Source organism: Brassica napus, chromosome C5 (assembly GCF_020379485.1).
Source record: "Brassica napus cultivar Da-Ae chromosome C5, Da-Ae, whole genome shotgun sequence".
In the NCBI taxonomy this organism is placed as follows: domain Eukaryota; kingdom Viridiplantae; phylum Streptophyta; class Magnoliopsida; order Brassicales; family Brassicaceae; genus Brassica; species Brassica napus.
In genome coordinates, this window is record NC_063448.1 from 10104024 (window position 1) to 10121258 (window position 17235).

At 43.4% G+C, this 17235-nt stretch overlaps 1 protein-coding gene and 1 long non-coding RNA gene across 3 annotated transcripts; both read right to left on the reverse strand.

Annotated features, from left to right (window-relative positions):
• Positions 1 to 2794: 2794 nt before the first annotated feature.
• LOC125587532 lies at positions 2795 to 8372 on the reverse strand. 2 transcript variants are annotated; one of them, XR_007323805.1, is made up of 3 exons: positions 8058 to 8372; positions 3119 to 3268; positions 2795 to 2872 (listed from the first exon to the last, which is right to left on the reverse strand). XR_007323805.1 is itself a non-coding variant. In XM_048758241.1 (2 exons), the coding sequence occupies exon 1, from the start codon at positions 4731 to 4733 to the stop codon at positions 3927 to 3929; it is 807 nt and encodes a 268-aa protein (XP_048614198.1). In that variant the 5' UTR covers positions 4734 to 4937; the 3' UTR covers positions 2817 to 2872; positions 3119 to 3926. The 2 variants fall into 2 exon arrangements, 1 of the variants encoding a protein (XP_048614198.1); XM_048758241.1 differs by lacking the exon at positions 8058 to 8372 and having other exon boundaries at positions 2817 to 2872; positions 3119 to 4937.
• A 1174-nt stretch (positions 8373 to 9546) lies between these two features.
• On the reverse strand, positions 9547 to 13837 carry LOC125587533. Its single transcript, XR_007323806.1, has 8 exons — positions 13009 to 13837; positions 12378 to 12922; positions 12160 to 12265; positions 11944 to 12091; positions 11712 to 11870; positions 11489 to 11623; positions 11102 to 11302; positions 9547 to 11040 (listed from the first exon to the last, which is right to left on the reverse strand). It is a non-coding gene; the product is annotated as an uncharacterized LOC125587533 (long non-coding RNA).
• Positions 13838 to 17235: the final 3398 nt, after the last annotated feature.

Genomic DNA, 17235 nt, shown 5'->3' on the forward strand with positions numbered 1-17235 from the left:
AACAAGATCATTCCAAATATCCAGACAACTACTCCCCGGGGTGAACTCTACAGACTCGACTCCCCACGAGAAAGAGTTCGCTCTCCAATCCAGTCAAGACAAGACTTGCAAAGAATTCACCATCACCAGACCTCTTTCTCTAGAACAATTTCACCACAACAGCAATAGAGACCTAGACCTTCTCTCCCACATGAAGTCACAGCCACTGAGAATCATCACACCTCTCCACAAGGGGCCCTCTTGCCTCCGACCTCAGGAGGTTCTCATAAACCTCTACAGCGGAACTTGGCTCTATGTGACTACCCAGCACCTGTTAATGGCATTCCTTCTAAAGAAGCAGTTCTCGGGGAACTCAGGGAGCTTTCTCACCAATATGTCAATGTAGCGGACCCTACTGAGAGTGCAGCAAGACGCCAAAGGGTCCTTCAGAGTGAACAGAACGGTCTGGTGGAGGAAACGGCAGAAGGCATTATCGCAGCAGCTACACGTGCTATCATCCTCGGTGACACTGAGGTCTTTCCAGCCCTAGAACCAGAAGCAGTCTCACCAGCACCACTCCCCACTCCAGCAGAGCTGTGTACTCCATCCTCCTCTAGAAGACCTAGAAGATCTAGAGGACACCATGGCAGCTCAAGGAGACTCGCGGGGGCTGATACCACTCAAATTACCCTAAGGAGTGATTTATACTCTCTCAAATAAGAGGTCGAGTTGTAGTACTTAGGGATCGAATTCACAGGGAGTTAGGAAACCTAAGGTCTAATATGATTTGTTAAGCTAGATGGTTTTAGAGATTTAAATGTAAATTGCAGTTTTATATTGAACAAGTGTTTGTTCAATTGATTGGTTGAGGTTTTGGTGCTTAAAAAGGAAATAGTTAGACTTAGGGTTTTTATTCAGAAAACTTGGGATTATAATCCTACAGATGCCTAATGAGTTGCATGCATGATAATGTAAAGCTCAACTACTTAGTTAACAAGTCCATCAGCGTTCGCAATGTTTGGACTTGTCTGTTAACTAGATCTAATGATCTCAACTATCGTATGTCGACCAATAGAAAGTGTCGATCGATGATCCTATAGGGATATCGATCGATACACCTTTCGCTCCGTCGATCGATTATTCAATAATGATATCGATCGACGCGCTTCTAGTTAAGCTTTATGCGCGAGTTGAATGATAGCTTACTAAGCTCACTAGATCAGCTCCCGCCTTACTCATAGCAAGAAACTTAGCTCAGTTAGAATGTTTTCAGGATGAGAATGAAGCTCTCGCTTTTATCTATCAATCCTGGGACAAGTTCTAGGTAGCTAATCTAGAGACATACATTAATGAACAATCCTAATGAAAATTACCACAACTCAGAAATCTATAGTTGAGGCTAATCCCTCCTAACATATTTAAACCCTAAAATCTAACAATGGAACTACTCAGACATGGCTAAGAAATTCATAACAGCAGCTAGGTAAGAAAACTCCATTAGAATAGTAAATAGATATTAATGGAGTTCCAATCACGAATTATAACTTTGGATCTTCTCTACAATCTATCAAAATTCTAGAAAACCTTGCTGAAAATAATAAAACAAGAAAAGCACTCTCTGCCTCTAACATGGTGGCAAAACTTATATAATTAGGTTAAAACTCGTTAGGGGTAATCTTGTAAATTGGTGAAGACTTGGGCTTCAAGTTGGCTGCGACCAAACGGGCTTTCAGTGCGCTTCGCTGTCGACCGATGTCAAGATATGAACATCGATCGATTATTCCTCTCCAATATCGACCGATGGTCGAGCTCGATGGTCATCTCGGGTGCTTACTCCAAATATCTCCAAAATGCTCCAAAATCATCACTTATCTCCAAATCCTTCCAGATCTTATAAATATAATAAATAGATTCTATAATATAATAATTATTAGTAAAAACACCTATAAACCATGGATGAAAATGAGTCAAATCCATGGTCTATCAACTCTCCAGACTTACCATTTTGCTTGTCCTCAAGCAAAACAAACAGGCAGTCTCTCTGAAAGAGGTTTTAAAACAGAAGGGACTCACATGATTTAAAAATTAGAATCATAACCTCTACAATATTGCAATCCACATCTAAAAAGTCCTAATAAAAAAAACACATTATACAATATCCTAGCTTAGCAACCAAATTCATCTAGCCAACAACTTAGCAAATCTTGTCTGACATTCCCCTCTACCAACCTCATTTCTTAGCATAAATAAAAGTGTAGGCTTAACCTTGGGGGTATCGATCACAAGATGCAAGGACTTTTAAACAAGTATCTGGACCTGCAGGTAAACATTAGTTCATATCCTCTCTCTCTACTAATTTTCTCTCTTAGTCAAAATCTGCTTAATTAGCAAGATCATTGACCAAGATTGGACATGCTTCCATGAATCAAGCTTTAATGGTGGTTGCCACCAAGTCCTGTTCACTTCTTTTTGACATATATCCTAAGATTATTTGTGAAGCAAGCCTTAATGGTTGTAGCCACCAAGTCATGTTCTAATCTTTTACCTATAAAATTCTTATGAAGCAAGTCTTAATGGTTGTAGCCACCAAGTCCTGTTCGAATTTTTTCCTAATATATCTCTAATAGATATATATATATATAATAATATATATATATATATATTATTCTATCTATCTATAATTTCGAAAATAGAGAGAGAGAGGGTGATTAATCTATCTACACAAGGCTTTACCTTCCAGACTTGTTTGAAGAATCCGATCCCATGCATACCAAGCCCCAAGACAAGCAGTTGTGTCAAGTTTAGTGTTGGAGGTCAGCTTTGGTTCTTTCAAACAATCTCAGCAAGTGTGAATAGTTGACAGGTTGATCCACTTTAGTATCTTTAGTACTATCTGCAATCAGTAAGTCTAGAATGGTGCTAAAGAATGGTTAGATAACAAGCAAAGTCTAGAAGTTCATTATCCCTTTCTTGACTCAATAAAACTTTTTGAAAAACATTTTAATAAAACTCATAAATAAATTACTATCAGTAAACCTCTCCCCAGACTTAAATTACACTGTCCCTAGTGTAAATTCAGTCGGAGTTATGGTGATAATTAAATCATAAGGACTCAATGTAACAAGTTAGAATGATATACCAGACCGGAATGGATGTCGATCGATGTAGGGATGTTGATATCGGTCGCGACAGGTTAGGAAATGACGATCAATGTCGATAGCTTCTCGTCGGTCGATACTCACGGCAATCGTCTACTCGGATCTCTTTTTGTGTTTTCTATTTTTATGACCTGCAATAATTTAAAACCAACATAAATAGTATATCAATAAAAACTAAATAAATATTACCTAATAGTGGGTTGCCTCCCACTCAGCACTTTGTTATAGTCATTTAGCTTGACTTTGGAGGTGATTGGGCTAGTAGTGTTGAAAGTTGGAACTTGTTGGAAAACAAGTATCCATCTCTTCTCTACGCTTGTTGAACCATGTACCAGTGAAGTCTCTCATAGCTTCATCCCCTCTACGCCATTTTTCTTTCATTGTTGCAGTTGTGTTTTCCATCCTCTGCAATTTTTCTTCAAGACTCTCAAGGTTTAACGGATGTCTTCTAAGTGTGGTGTAAGTGTCAGCTGAGATCTCCTCTCCATGGTAATGTGTGTCAGACATGTCTGATGTCATCTTTGGTACTAGCCGGCCTCGGTTTTTAGCGTCGTCGACCAATGTTCGATGATGAATGTCGGTCGATTTGTTGTTGCATCTATCGATCGATGACGATGCTTCAGGTCGACGGGCAATGTAACTCTGAATCTCCACCAATTCCCCTTGTATAGCTTCAATCTTGGAAGTCAAAGCACCGATGCTAAGATCCATTGGGAAATAGATGTCATCACATCTCCCATCAAGCCTCTCTTCTGTAGTTTCCAGAGCTCTATAGATCCCTTCTACCAACTAATCTATCTCTTTGTGAAAATTTTCTTGAGACTTCATCGTAAGTGGGCGTGGTGGATTGTTTTCGACCGATGTTGGCATCTGATTGTCGATCGATGTGCGTTGACGAACGTTGATCGATGTATGTTGATCTCCGTCGATCGATGACGATTGAGCAACATCGGTACCATGTTGAATTCTGGATATGTCTTGCTGCATCTCCTCCATGCAAGTAGTTAGCCAACTGATACTATCATTCAATGGATAGTAGACACCATCAAGCTTCATCTGGAAAGCTTCTTTGTTCTTCTCTTGTTCTCCACAGACTCCATAGAACATCTCATTGATCTCGTCCTTGGTGTAGATCTCTGGTACCAGCTTGGTCTGTGTGAATAAGGTAGCATGTTCATGAAGACATATGTAGCTTGGCTCATCTCTCGAAGCTCTCTCCAGAACTCTTCTTATATCCATGTTTTGAAGACGAATGGTGTTTCCATCTAGATCTCTGGCGTATCCCTGTTCATCTCTGTAGACTCCATACTGATCCTTCTCTTCCCAGTAGAATTTCCTGGTACCGTGGAAATCAAAAGCTCTTCTGCAGAATTCTAGCCGTCTGTCGACCGATGTTGGGACGTCAACGTCGATCGATGGTCGAGTGGTATGGCGAGACCATAGTTTGAAGCTTTTGTCTATGCCACCAGCTGCGTCATAGAACTCATTTGTATCCTTCTGTTGGTATTCTGGAATGTTGCGTTGATGAACGAACACATTTTCTGCTCCATTGGCTGTCTGAAGGATGTCTGCAATATCTTTTCGAGATAAATTCATTATACGTCCATCTATTGCTCTTGCGTGGCCATCTGGGTCCCTGAAAATAACAAATTCGTCTGGAGTTAGATACTCGTTATTAAATTTATCTCTTTCACTTACAGCGGTTTTTGTTTTAGAGCGGATGTCGATCGATGTTGAAGGATTTATGTCGATCGATGGACGGTTTGCTCTGTCGATAGTATGCGTGTATCGTGTTCTTCCTCAAGCAGTTTCTGATCGATGTTGATCTGTTTCATCGCGTCTTGGCATGTTGAGAAGTTCCTCATATGTGAAACCTTCATGTAGTTCAGCTGCTCCTGACTCATATATTGATGTTTCTACTGCATAGCTTTCGTGATAGTGATCATCTGCCCAACTGCCAATCGAGTAGTCTCCTTCTCGCACTCGGTTGACTTCTGTGTCGATCGATGAGTAGTTGGCAATATCGATCGATGCTCGTTTTCGGTTTCTCTGATGAGGTTGAGTATCGATCGATGGTGAGCCAGGTATGTCGATCGATGGTGCATTCCTTTTCTAAGAGGAATGATGTAGAAGTTTATCCTCTTCATCAAGGATGGCTTTGTACTCAGTAGCTCTTGCATCCTCATAGTCTTCATCATACTGTTCTATATGCATGTGTTGTCTGGTGTATGCGGTAATAGTGGGGTTGTAGTAGTCGTTCTCCCAATCATCTGGACGACTGTCGACCGATTCTTCATGTGGTGTGCCGGTCGATTTTTGATGGCCACTGTCGATCGATGTTGCTGTGTGAGTCTCGAACGACGCTGAGTATTCCATTTCGTACTCGGCTCCATAGTGGCAAGCTGCAATGATTCCTGGATCATTGATTCTTCTGGAGGACATCTGTGGCTTTTTTACTGAAATGGGGTCGTAGTGGGCATTAGGATCTATTAGTGTTAGACACAACTGGTTGGTTTGCAAGTTGCACACTGCTCCCACTGTTGACAAGAAGGCTCTCCCAAGTAGTAGAGAAGAGTTCCAGTTTAGCTTGATGTCCAGGACATGGTAATCTACTGGAACTTGGGCATTACCAATCTGCACCTCTAGGTCTCTCACAATTCCTCCTGAGTTTCTCTGGGAACAATCCACAAAAGTGAACAATTCCTGCGAAGGCTCCACCTACAGACCCAGATGGTCTGCCATTACCATAGGTAGGATACTGACTGACGCTCCTGTGTTGCACAAGGCATGTGGAAATTCAATACCCTTCACCGTGCATGGTATTGCAAATTGCTCAGGATCACTCTTCTTCTTCAATGTAATCCTCATCCTCATCTTTTCTCTAGCTTCACAGAACATTCTCTTGATGTCTTCTTCTTTCTCTCTAGTTTCTCTGAAGAACATCCACAATCTGTGGGTATAATAAGCCTCTTCGAATGGCTTATCTAGAGGAATCCAGAAGACTCTCTTTCGGAAATTTTTCTTTTCCTTTTCATTAGCCCCCTCTTCAGATGTTTCGCCACTTTTTCCTTTCTTCTCCTTAGGGTTCTTCCAGTAGGAACCCTATCCTCTTCCATAGGATCTTCTCCATCATCTGAAGGTGTCCGGACGGTCTCTGGTGGGTTTTCTGAAGGTTTGGGTTTGGGCCTGAGTGCATTAAGACGTGCAACATCTATCTTTCGCATCTGCACTCGGTAGGTAATAGGTGCTCGTCGATCGATAGGCGCTGGAGGTTGTCGCTCGATGGCGGCCTCTGTTTGTCGAGCGATTCTTACGTTATTAGGGCTGGGCGGATGTGGGTGTTTTGCTGTGAACTCCTCGTGAGTCAGAATCCTCACGACATTTCAAGATGCGATCCACTCCGTTGGTGTTATCGGTCGATTCGTACTGGCCGACGTCGATCGATGTTCGAAGTTTGGCGTCGATCGACACCAATGCGATCCGCCAAAACTCATCAAACTTTCTACTTCAAAATCTCCTTCTTGCAGCTTCTCTTCCTTCACCACTTGCCAAAAATCATCTTCAATGATGGCATTCATGTGGTGTTTCATCACATCATCCCCTACCACTCTTGTCGAAGCTTCCTGCCTCTTAACAGCATCTCCTGTCTGCACAACCTGCATCTTCAGCTTCTTCACATGAGTGCTCAAAAGTCTCAAACTTTGTGTTCAGGTTGGTGTAGACAGAATTAATCTTCCCATTGAAGTCCACTGCCATTCGCTGTTGTGTCTCAAGAACCCTAGCAAGCATCTCTTCAATCTCTCTCTCTTGAGTAGGAGGCGGTGGCTTCTAGTAGTAGGAACTTCCATAATTCATGTTGTTGCTGTAGGGTTTCTGGTACTGCGAACTCTGGTTGAAATTACCCCTATTTCCATAGGAATTTCTGTTTCCACCGTGGTTTCCAGAACCTTGGAATCCAGTTCCACCAATGTAGTTCACCTCTTCTTCTTCCACTGCTTTACCCTCTGTGTCTATAGCTTCTGCATCTTCAACCAAGCATACCTGCTTCCTAAGAAGCTTGTGAACACTATCCAGCTTTACCTTCACCTCATCCATCTGATCATTCCCAAGGATGGTGGCAGACTTTTTCCTCTCAAAATCAGTGTTCTTGGTGTTGTTGCTAGATGCTAGGTTTTCAATCACCTTTACTGCCTCTTCTGGATTCCTGGTGTTGAAGTTCCCATTGCTGGAAGCATCAAGAGCCATCTGGTACTGCACCGCGATGCCTCTGTAAAAAGTACTGAGCAGTTGTACTTCATTGAATCCATCGTGTGGACAGTCTCTCTGATAAAACTTGAATCTGATCCAAGAGCCTCTGAATGATTCTGCAGTCCCCTGAGAGAAGGTAGCGATCTTGCTCCTCAAGTCTTAAGCATGTGCTTCATCAAAGAAATTGCATAAGAATGCATTCTTGATTTCGCTCCACGATGTGAAAGATCCTGGTGGTAGCTGCTTAAGCCAATGCGAAGCTTCTCCAGCAAGAGAGAACTTGAAGAGCTTGCATATGAGATAATCCTCAGGTGCTCCTTTGACTTTAATAGCAGATATCAGATCCTCGAACCACTCCTGATGGTCCATAGGATGCTCATGAGACAATCCATGGTAGGGTATTTGTCCCACTAGTGTGTAGTACTGCGCCTTCAACTCAATATCCCTCTGGATAGTGGGAGGACGAATGGCTGATCTGTTGGTGTAGAACTGATCTGAACGGATGTAGTCAGCCAACGTCTTAGGTCGTGCAGCCTCATCTACATGTAAAGTAGTTCCTGTAGCATTAGCATCAGACTAAGGGATTGCAGCCCCCTGAGCATCTATCCTCTGACCTGCTGCATTACGTAGATGACCATCCTGGTCATGCATGTCACTATAATCATCTCGTACCAGTATCAAAGTCGCAACCATGTCTCGCGGCTCAGTATCGATCGAGGTCTGGGATGGAGTATCAATCGATGTCGGATGGACGATGTCGGTCGATGGAAGATGAGTGTCTTCGGTCGACGGTGGTGAGTGAGTATCGGTCGACGGGACTAGTGTCTGGGTCAACGGTGGTTGAACGAAATCGAGCGACGAACGGGTGTTGTTGTCGATCGATGAGGAGCACGCTTCTTTGCGGATTGAACGCTCCAAACTTGCAGGATCTGGTGAGAATAGTAGTTGGGTTTCCTTGTTGCTTCTAGTACTGATGGACATGTACCTGAAAATCCAAGAAAAGAAATTTTGTGTCAGAAACTTAACAAAAATTAGATCGAATAGGCGATCAAAGCTCTCCGGCAACAGTGCCAAATTTGATACCACTCAAATTATCCTAAGGAGTGATTTATACTCTCTCAAATAAGAGGTCGAGTTGTAATACTTAAGGATCGAATTCACAGGGAGCTAGGAAACCTAAGGAATCTAATATGATTTGTTAAGCTAGATGGTTTTTGAGATTTAAATGTAAATTGCAGTTTTATATTGAACAAGTGTTTGTTCAATTGATTGATTGAGGTTTTGGTGCTTAAAAAGGAAATAGTTAGACTTAGGGTTTTTATTTAGGAAACTTGGGATTATAATCCTACAAATATCTAATGAGTTGCATGCATGATAATGTAAAGCTCAACTACTTAGTTAACAAGTTCATCAGCATTTGGAATGTTTGGACTTGTCTATTAACTAGATTTAATGATCTCAACTATCGTATGTCGATCGATATCATTATTGAACAATCGATCGACGCGCTTCTAGTTAAACTTTATGCGCGGGTTGAATGATAGCTTACTAAGCTCACTAGAACATCTCTCGCCTTACTCATAGCAAGAAACTTAGCTCAGTTAAAATGTTTTCAGGATGAGAATGAAGCTCTCGCTTTTATCTATCAATCCTAGGGAAAGTTCTAAGTAGCTAATCTAGAGACATGTATTAATGAACAATCCTAATGAAAATTACCATAACTCAGCAATCTATAGTTGGGGCTAATCCCTCTTAACCTATTTAAACCCTAAAATTTAACAATGGAACTACTCAGACATGGCTAAGCAATTCATAATAGCAGTTAGGTAAGAAAACTTCATTAGAATAGTAAATAGATATTAATGGAGTTCTATTCACAAATTATAACTTTGGATTTTCTCTCCAATCTATCAAAATTCTAGAAAACCTTGCTGAAAATAATAAAACAAGAAAAGCACTCTTTGCCTCTAACATGGTGGCAAAACTTATATAATTAGGTTAAAACTCATCAGGGGTAATCTTGTAAATTGGTGAAGACTTGGGCTTCAAGTTGGCTGTGACCAAACGGGCTTTCAGCGCGCTTCGCTGTCGACCGATGTCAAGATATGAACATCGATCGATTATTCCCTCCAATATCAACCGATGGTCGAGCTCGATGGTCATCTCGGGTGCTTACTCCAAATATCTCCAAAATGGTTCCAAAATCATCACTTATCTCCAAATCACTTCTGATCTTATAAATATAATAAATAGACTTATAATATAATAATTATTAGTAAAAATACCTATAAATCATGGATGAAAATGGGTCAAATCCATGGTCTTTCAGGGGTATCTTCCAGAAAGAGGAACTTCGCTCACCCATATTCTAGACACGGCTTCCTTCATGCTTCTCCTGTACTACCTCTGCCTCCACGTGGAAGTACTAGAGATTCCTCGAGAAGGGATATTCCTCCCCCTCCTCCTGCTGCAGCTTCCTCACATTGATCTACATCCACGCAGGATTTTTGGCCCCCCCAGCATCGGCTTCCTTGGCCATTCTGAGCTGGAATTGTTGTGGCTTTGATAGCCCCATGACAGTTCCGAGGCTCAAAGAACTCATCAAACAACACGACCCTCATATTCTCTTCCTCTCGGAAATGAAAAATCCTGATGATTTTGTGATTAAAGAATCGACTCCTCTGAAGCTGGAAAAGCACTTTATCTTTACTCCACTTTCACCAGGAGCAGGAGGTTTAGCACTATACTGGAAGGCTGATATAGATATCCAAATCCTCTCCTCATCTCAGAACTTCATAGACATACTAATCTCTTTCAAGAATACTTCCTTCCATGGAACTTTTGTCTATAGAGCTCCCGACATCCCAAATCGTCGAGGGGTTTGGGATCAGTTGACTATTATCTCCTTAACTAGGGATTCTCCTTGGTTTCTAATGGGAGACTTCAACGAAATAGTAGGAAACGCCGAGAAGTCAGGAGGCACGGTACGACCAGAGAGCTCCACGGCCCATTCAGATCTTTCCTCTCAGCATGCGACTTATTTGACATCAAACACACGGGTAATTTCTTGTCTTGGAGGGGACAAAGACACTCTCATCTTGTTCACTGTCGTCTTGATAGAGCGCTGGGCAACACTCCTTGGTCAAATCTCTTCCCTAGAACCCGCTCCCACTATCTGAAATTTGAAGCTTCTGATCACATGCCCCTTATCTCCATTCTGGAAGTCAGGGAAAAGAAACCAATCAGGCTTTTCTGCTACGATAGACGCTTGCGCGACAATCCAGAGGTTGCAGCACTGGTCGACAAGACGTGGAAGCTTACGAAGAATGCTTTGTCGCTGATCGTATCAGAAGATGCCGCCAAGAAATCTCTGAATGGAGCAAAGAATCCTACGTCAACAGTAAAAAAAAGATTGTGGACTTCAAAGAGCTACTAGATGCCGCTCTGTCTCTTTCTGTACCTGATGATATCTCCATCTCCAGTCTAAATCTCCAGCTTCTCAACGCTAATAAAGCTGAAGAGGAATACTGGAAACAACGTAGTAGGATCCTTTGGCTCACTCTTGGGGACAAAAATACGGGCTTCTTCCACGCCTCTTCTAAGGGAAGAAAAGCCCGTAATAGAATCTCTGTGCTGGAGGACTCCTCGGGGGTTCCTGTGTTTGAGGAAAGTCAGATAGTGAATTTTATATCTGAGTATTTCAAAGATATATTTACCTCTTCAGGGAACTCTGCCACAGAGGTAGTCAATGTTGTACTCACCCCCAGTATTTCAGAGGCTACAAACGCACTGCTCACTGGTATGCCCCCCCCCCCTCGAGATCAAAGAAGGAATGTTTGCGATTAACCCTGATAAAGCTCCTGGTCCCGACGGCTTCTCTGCTAGCTTTTTCCAATCGAACTGGGACTCTGTGGGGCCTGCGATAACAAAAGAAATCCAAGGTTTTTTCTCGTCAGGATCTCTGCCTTTTGCCATTAATTCTACTCACATCAGATTAATCCCCAAATCCCAGAGTCCTAAGGCAGTGTCTGATTATCTTCCAATAGCCCTATGTAACGTGTACTATAAGACAATATCTAAGATTCTCTCGTTAAGGTTCAAACCTGTGCTTCAAGGGGTTGTCTCTGAAAATCAGTCAGCCTTCATTCCGGGCAGAGTGATCACTGATAATGTCCTTATAACCCACGAGATGCTCCACTTCCTCAAGATCTCGGGGGCAATCAAGAAGTGTCCTATGGCTGTCAGAACAGACATCAGTAAGGCATACAATAGATTAGAATGGTCCTTTATTGAAAGTGTTCTCGAAAGGATGGGCTTTTGCCAAACCTGGATTCGCTGGATGATGCAATGTGTCACTACTGTCTCTTTCTCCTTCCTACTTAATGATGAAGTGGTGGGGAAGGTTGTTCCAGAAAGAGGAATACGACATGGGGATCCCCTATCCCCTTACATCTTCATTCTTTGCGGAGAGGTCCTCTCCGGCCTCTGTAAAAAGGCACAAGCAAATGGTCAGCTACCTGAAATTCGAATTGCAAGACAAAGCCCAAAAATCAGTCACCTGCTGTTCGCGGATGATACTATGTTCTTCACCACTTCAGATGCCCACAGCTGCTTCTCCCTGATGCAAATACTCCATGACTACGAGCAAGCATCGGGACAGAATTTCAATGCCCTCAAATCCTCAATCTCCTTCTCTAGCAAAACCTCTGAAGAGACAAAGGCTCGAGTTAAATTACAACTTGGAATTGAGAAGGAAGGGTGTGTGGGAAAATACCTAGGGCACCCGGAGCATTTTGGCCGATGGAAAAAAGATCTCTTTGCTTCCATTGTCGACAAAATGCACCAAAAGTCAATCAGCTGGTCCACTCAATTCCTTTCCACTGCAGGGAAATCAATCATGTTACAATCTATTCTTTCAGCCACTCCAAACTTTGCTATGTCTAGCTTCCTCCTACCAGTAAGTCTTTGTAGGAAAATAAAATATGTACTTACCGGATTCTGGTGGGATTCAAAGTCAGGCGAGCATAAGATCTGTTGGATTTCCTGGGATAAACTAACACAACCAAAGAGCCTAGGAGGTCTGGGTTTCCGTGATGTGCAAGCTTTCAACCAAGCCCTACTGGCCAAAATTGCTTGGAGACACCTTACTGTGCATGACTGTCTGTTCTCTCGTATTATCCTAGGTAAGTATTGTCACAAAACCTCCTTCTTAAAGATCAATGCTTCCTCCTCTATCTCACATGGCTGGAGAGGCATTCTCAAAGGGAGACCTCCCCGTTGAACGACTAGGTAAAGTTATAGGAGATGGCGCCTCTACACGACTCTGGTCTGACTCTTGGATTAGGCCTGAGCAGAACCTCAAGCCCATCGGCCATGTGCTCCAAATGGATCAAGACCTTATGGTCTCCGGCATACTCTCTAGAGAGACTAAGGAATGGAACATGGCACGTATCAACTCCCTTATGCCATAACTCACCTCCCACATTCTTGCAATAAAGCCAAGCCTCCTCGAGACACATGACTCGTACATATGGCCCCTGCAAAAATCAGGAATTTATTTTGTAAAGTCAGGCTACTACGCTCTCCATTCCTCGACATTGAATCCTAGTTTATCAACACATACCTCAGAGCAGTTGGATTGTAAAAAAGTTGGTTTGGAACCCTCCTCTTCTCCCAAAGCTAAAATTCTTCTTGTGGATGGTTCTCCAGAATGCTCTTCCCTCGGGTGATAATCTCCAACGAAGAGGTATGCTTCTCAACACTACTTGCTGTCGATGTGAAGAACCAGAAACTCTCGACCCCATCCTACTCCACTGCAATTTTTCGAAGGAAGTATGGGAGATGGCGCCCTGGACTTCGGCACTGGCCATTCAAACGAGCTCAATCTTTGCCACCGTCCTTCAGACATCTCAGAGCACAAAGAATCTCCCCCCAGTTGGAGTCTCTGGGAATCTATTTCCATGGATCTCCTGGTTCATCTGGACTGCAAGAAACAAGCTCCTATTCAAACGAAGAGCCTCTTCCCCTTCGGAAACCCTAATCAAAGCTATAAAAGCTATGAGAGAATGGGAACTAGCACAAGCCTCACTGTCCAAAGTTGCCACTAGATCAACATGCACACCTCGCCCTCTGGATCTCCCCGAATCCACCATCTTCATCAATACGGACGCCTCATGGAAATCGGACGCTGCTGGACTAGCCTGGATCTTCTCGGATCAGTCATCATCGGAGCTTGCACGAAAATCGATTTCCCTGACTCATGTCTCGTCTCCCTGCATGGCTGAGGCCCTTGCCATCAGAGGAGCCCTCTTGAACGCAGCCTCCTTAGGCTTCACCAACATATGTCTTCGCACAGACTCTCAAGTGCTCCACCGAGCAATCACTCAGAGGAAATGGACGATGGACCCCTTCGGAATTCTGTCTGACATCGCCTTTCTGTCTACCTCTTCTGCTTCTCCGTTTTCATTCTGTCGGTTTGATTTCATTTCCCGTTCTAAGAATGGTCTGGCCGATGGGCTCGCAAAAGCCCAATTATCTTCTATTGTTCCTTTAAACTCTGAGTCTTATTAGCCTTTTTATTTGAATGAAAGTAATCTGTTGAACAAGAAAAAAGTTGCGAGAATGCATTTAAAAGAGACTTTATTTAATTTATAATGAAAAAAACACTAAAGAAATGATGATTATTGTTAGCCAAAAAAAAGAAAAAGCAATGATGATTATGGAACTGTAAACAGGTTTCCAAGCTTACAAACAGTCACAACTTATGGTTTTGGACCAAAATCAAAGGTAAATTTTCTAAAAGTTCAACCATCTGAACTGTAATGATTACCCATGAGAAATATATGTATAATATTTAAAATGTCATAGCTCAAGTCTTATGCACTGTCATCTGTTAATTGTTTACATGATATGGATTCATAAATAGATGTGATGCAACCATATACTATCGAATACTCCACTAACTAAATTACATACATTTCTTCTTACTGGTTTAGAACGAACTGTAGTATGTAGCATAAAGTTGCGATATGAATCAAAAAGAGGCTTTACATTACTTAAAGTGAAAACAATGAAGAACTTAAAACATGAGGAACTTGCATAGCTAAATCTTAAACTGAAAACCAGAAAAACCATAACGAAAAGATATTCTCATAAATAAAAAACAAAAGCCTATTTCTGGAATCTCTTGATAACACTTTCCAGCAACTTTTTCATTCTTCTCCTTATTGATCATGATCAAACATGCAGTTTATATCACTATTCTTCTGGTCAAAGCTATCCTCTTATAACTGGTTCCAGGGCATTTAGCTGGTGTCAGATCGTATGAATCTTGCTGTTGAGATGAACCAGCAAGTAACAGCGTAGAGCCATGTTTGCATTGCACTTTTATTAGATTCCAAAAACGAACATGATATAAAAACACAAATTGAACAAAAAACGTTATGGAAGTTGGCAAACCTCGTGTGCACCTGAATCAATTGAAAACTCTGGGCAGACCATGTTCATGACTTCCCTGGTTATAAAACATAGCTAACCCTTGTAGATGGTAAATTCGACCATTCCTAAAGACCCGAAGAACAGATGGCCCGGCCCACATGAAGCGGAGCATCAGTTCGATGCGGCGGCTTGAAGGGTCGATCTCTCGGCGTAACACGAGAGAGCTTTCGATGGGCTTCTCAACTAAATACTCCGAGGAAACGATTTCACAAGATCACGTGGGCTTCTCGGCCCAGCGAGTTAAAGCCCACAGAGACTACGCAAACTAGATCACGGAAGAGCGTGAAGTCAGCTATAAAAGGGGAAGGAAAGACAACGTAGAGGGGATCCGAAATCGCTGATACTCACTGGGCGGCTAGATTAGGGTTTTACCTTTGTTGTCTTGCCTTGTTGTATCTCTCCGGCAAAGCCTTCGTGGCTCCGGCACCTTTCAGTTCACATATTTCCTTTCCTTGTAACCGACGAAACATTCTTCCGATCTATAATAAGACGTCTTTGCTTAAACCCACATCTAAAATCGAACGTTTTCTCGTTCCGTACCGTTTCCCGATCAAACAGTTGGCGCAAACCGTGGGGCATCTAGCAAAGTAACGTCGACAAGATGGCGACGAGTAACGACGGATCTTCCTCTGGAGAAGATCGTGAAGCCATCGAAGTAACGCCGGCGTCCTTCCCTGCGAATCCGACACCACTTCAACCCACTTCAATAGAAACCATCATGGCGCGCCTTGCGCAGCAAGACGCAGCCCAGAAAGCGGCGACCGAACAAATCGCAGCGCTTGCAAAGATCTTAGGCCCCCTCGCTGCGAACGTAGAAGCTTCGACGGCACAGTACCAAAGACATCTGTTTAACACAGAAAGGGCGACTGATGCAGCACCAATGCAGACCGCAAAACAAGATGTCGCCAACGGTGACGCGGCCCAAACCCCCGTCAGCCTCGATGCGCAGACGATAAACGAACTCGCCGCACTGAAACAGTCGGTGCTGGATATAAGATCCAAGATCCATCATGTCACTACGTCCGCCCCTCAGATCGAGCGGGTCCTAGCAGAATCTCTCCGAACACCATTCACCGAAAAGATAACGACGGTCTGCCTCCGAAAGATGGAAAAGCTCTGCCTTCCAACCTTCGACGGTATCTCCGACCCTTCTGCCCACGTCACATCCTTCAATATCGCGATGCGACGCGCGAACCTCTCTGATGAGGAAAAAGACGCAGGCTTTTGTCAACTCTTCGTCGAAACCCTAGAAGGTATCGCTCTCAACTGGTTCACCGGTCTTCAGGAGAACTCTGTTGATAGTTTTCACGACCTCTCGACGGCTTTCCTCAAAAATTACATCATGTTCACCGGACAAGAAGCCACCGCCATGGATCTTTGGAATCTCAACCACGCGAATGGACAGAGCTTGAGAGATTTTATGGAGAAGTTCAAATCCATTGTCTCGAAAGTAGACGTGCCAGATCATATAGCCGTGGAGTCGTTAATGAACACCCTCCACATTAAGTCACCATTTCGGGCCGACCTTTACCGACACCCGACGAGATCCGTACCAGACGCCATCGTACGATCCAATAACTTCATCCGAATGGAGGAAGATACTAGGGCCAAGGCGGCCAAAGAAGCTGCAGGAAAACAAACCCCCGCCCGGACGAACGATGCTCGTCAGGAACCGCACCAACATTCCACGAGTGGCAAGCCTAACCAGAGGAAGGGCTACATTAATGCTATAGACGACGCCGAACCATCGGGATCCGCCGCGATGGCGCGAGAGAAGGGGTGGAATCATTGGGATCGAGATACCAGCCAGCCAAGGTCTAGCTCCCCGGAACAAGCAAACTCAAACGCCGTCGAGCCAAGTAAGTGGTGTTCCTATTATGAGGTCAAGTCACATGATACGAAGGATTGCAAAGTCTTATACGGACACTTCCTCAAATCCATCGAAAGCGGGAAAATCGAGATCGAGCCTCCGCAGAAGCCGAAAAACAACAAAAGTTGGAGCAATAAAAAAGAGAAGAAGGTTCAGAAGTCTCAAAAAAAAGCCCCTCAGGGAGAAGAGCCAACTAATCCAGAGAAAGCTACGGTAAACAACCTCAACCTCGAAGGCGAATCAACTGATGAAGAACCACCTAAGAACCGGCGACGGGTGGAAGTAATACTCCCCCGACAGGCTGATTCCTCGGATGACGAAATTCCGCCGGTACCAACGGACTTGCGCGAAAAATTGGGCAGAAAAACGGAGTCTAAGGATCTACGCACACTTCTGAAGCGGAAGGCCGAAATGGTACAATAGAACGAGGCAGACCTCAGGACGTCCCTCGACGAGTCTAAAGCAAGAAAGACTACCCACGCC

Coding starts and splice junctions, on each gene's coding strand:
- LOC125587532 (XM_048758241.1), bottom strand. CDS start 4,733: ATGAATTTATCTCGAAAAGATATTGCAGACATCCTTCAGACAGCCAAT.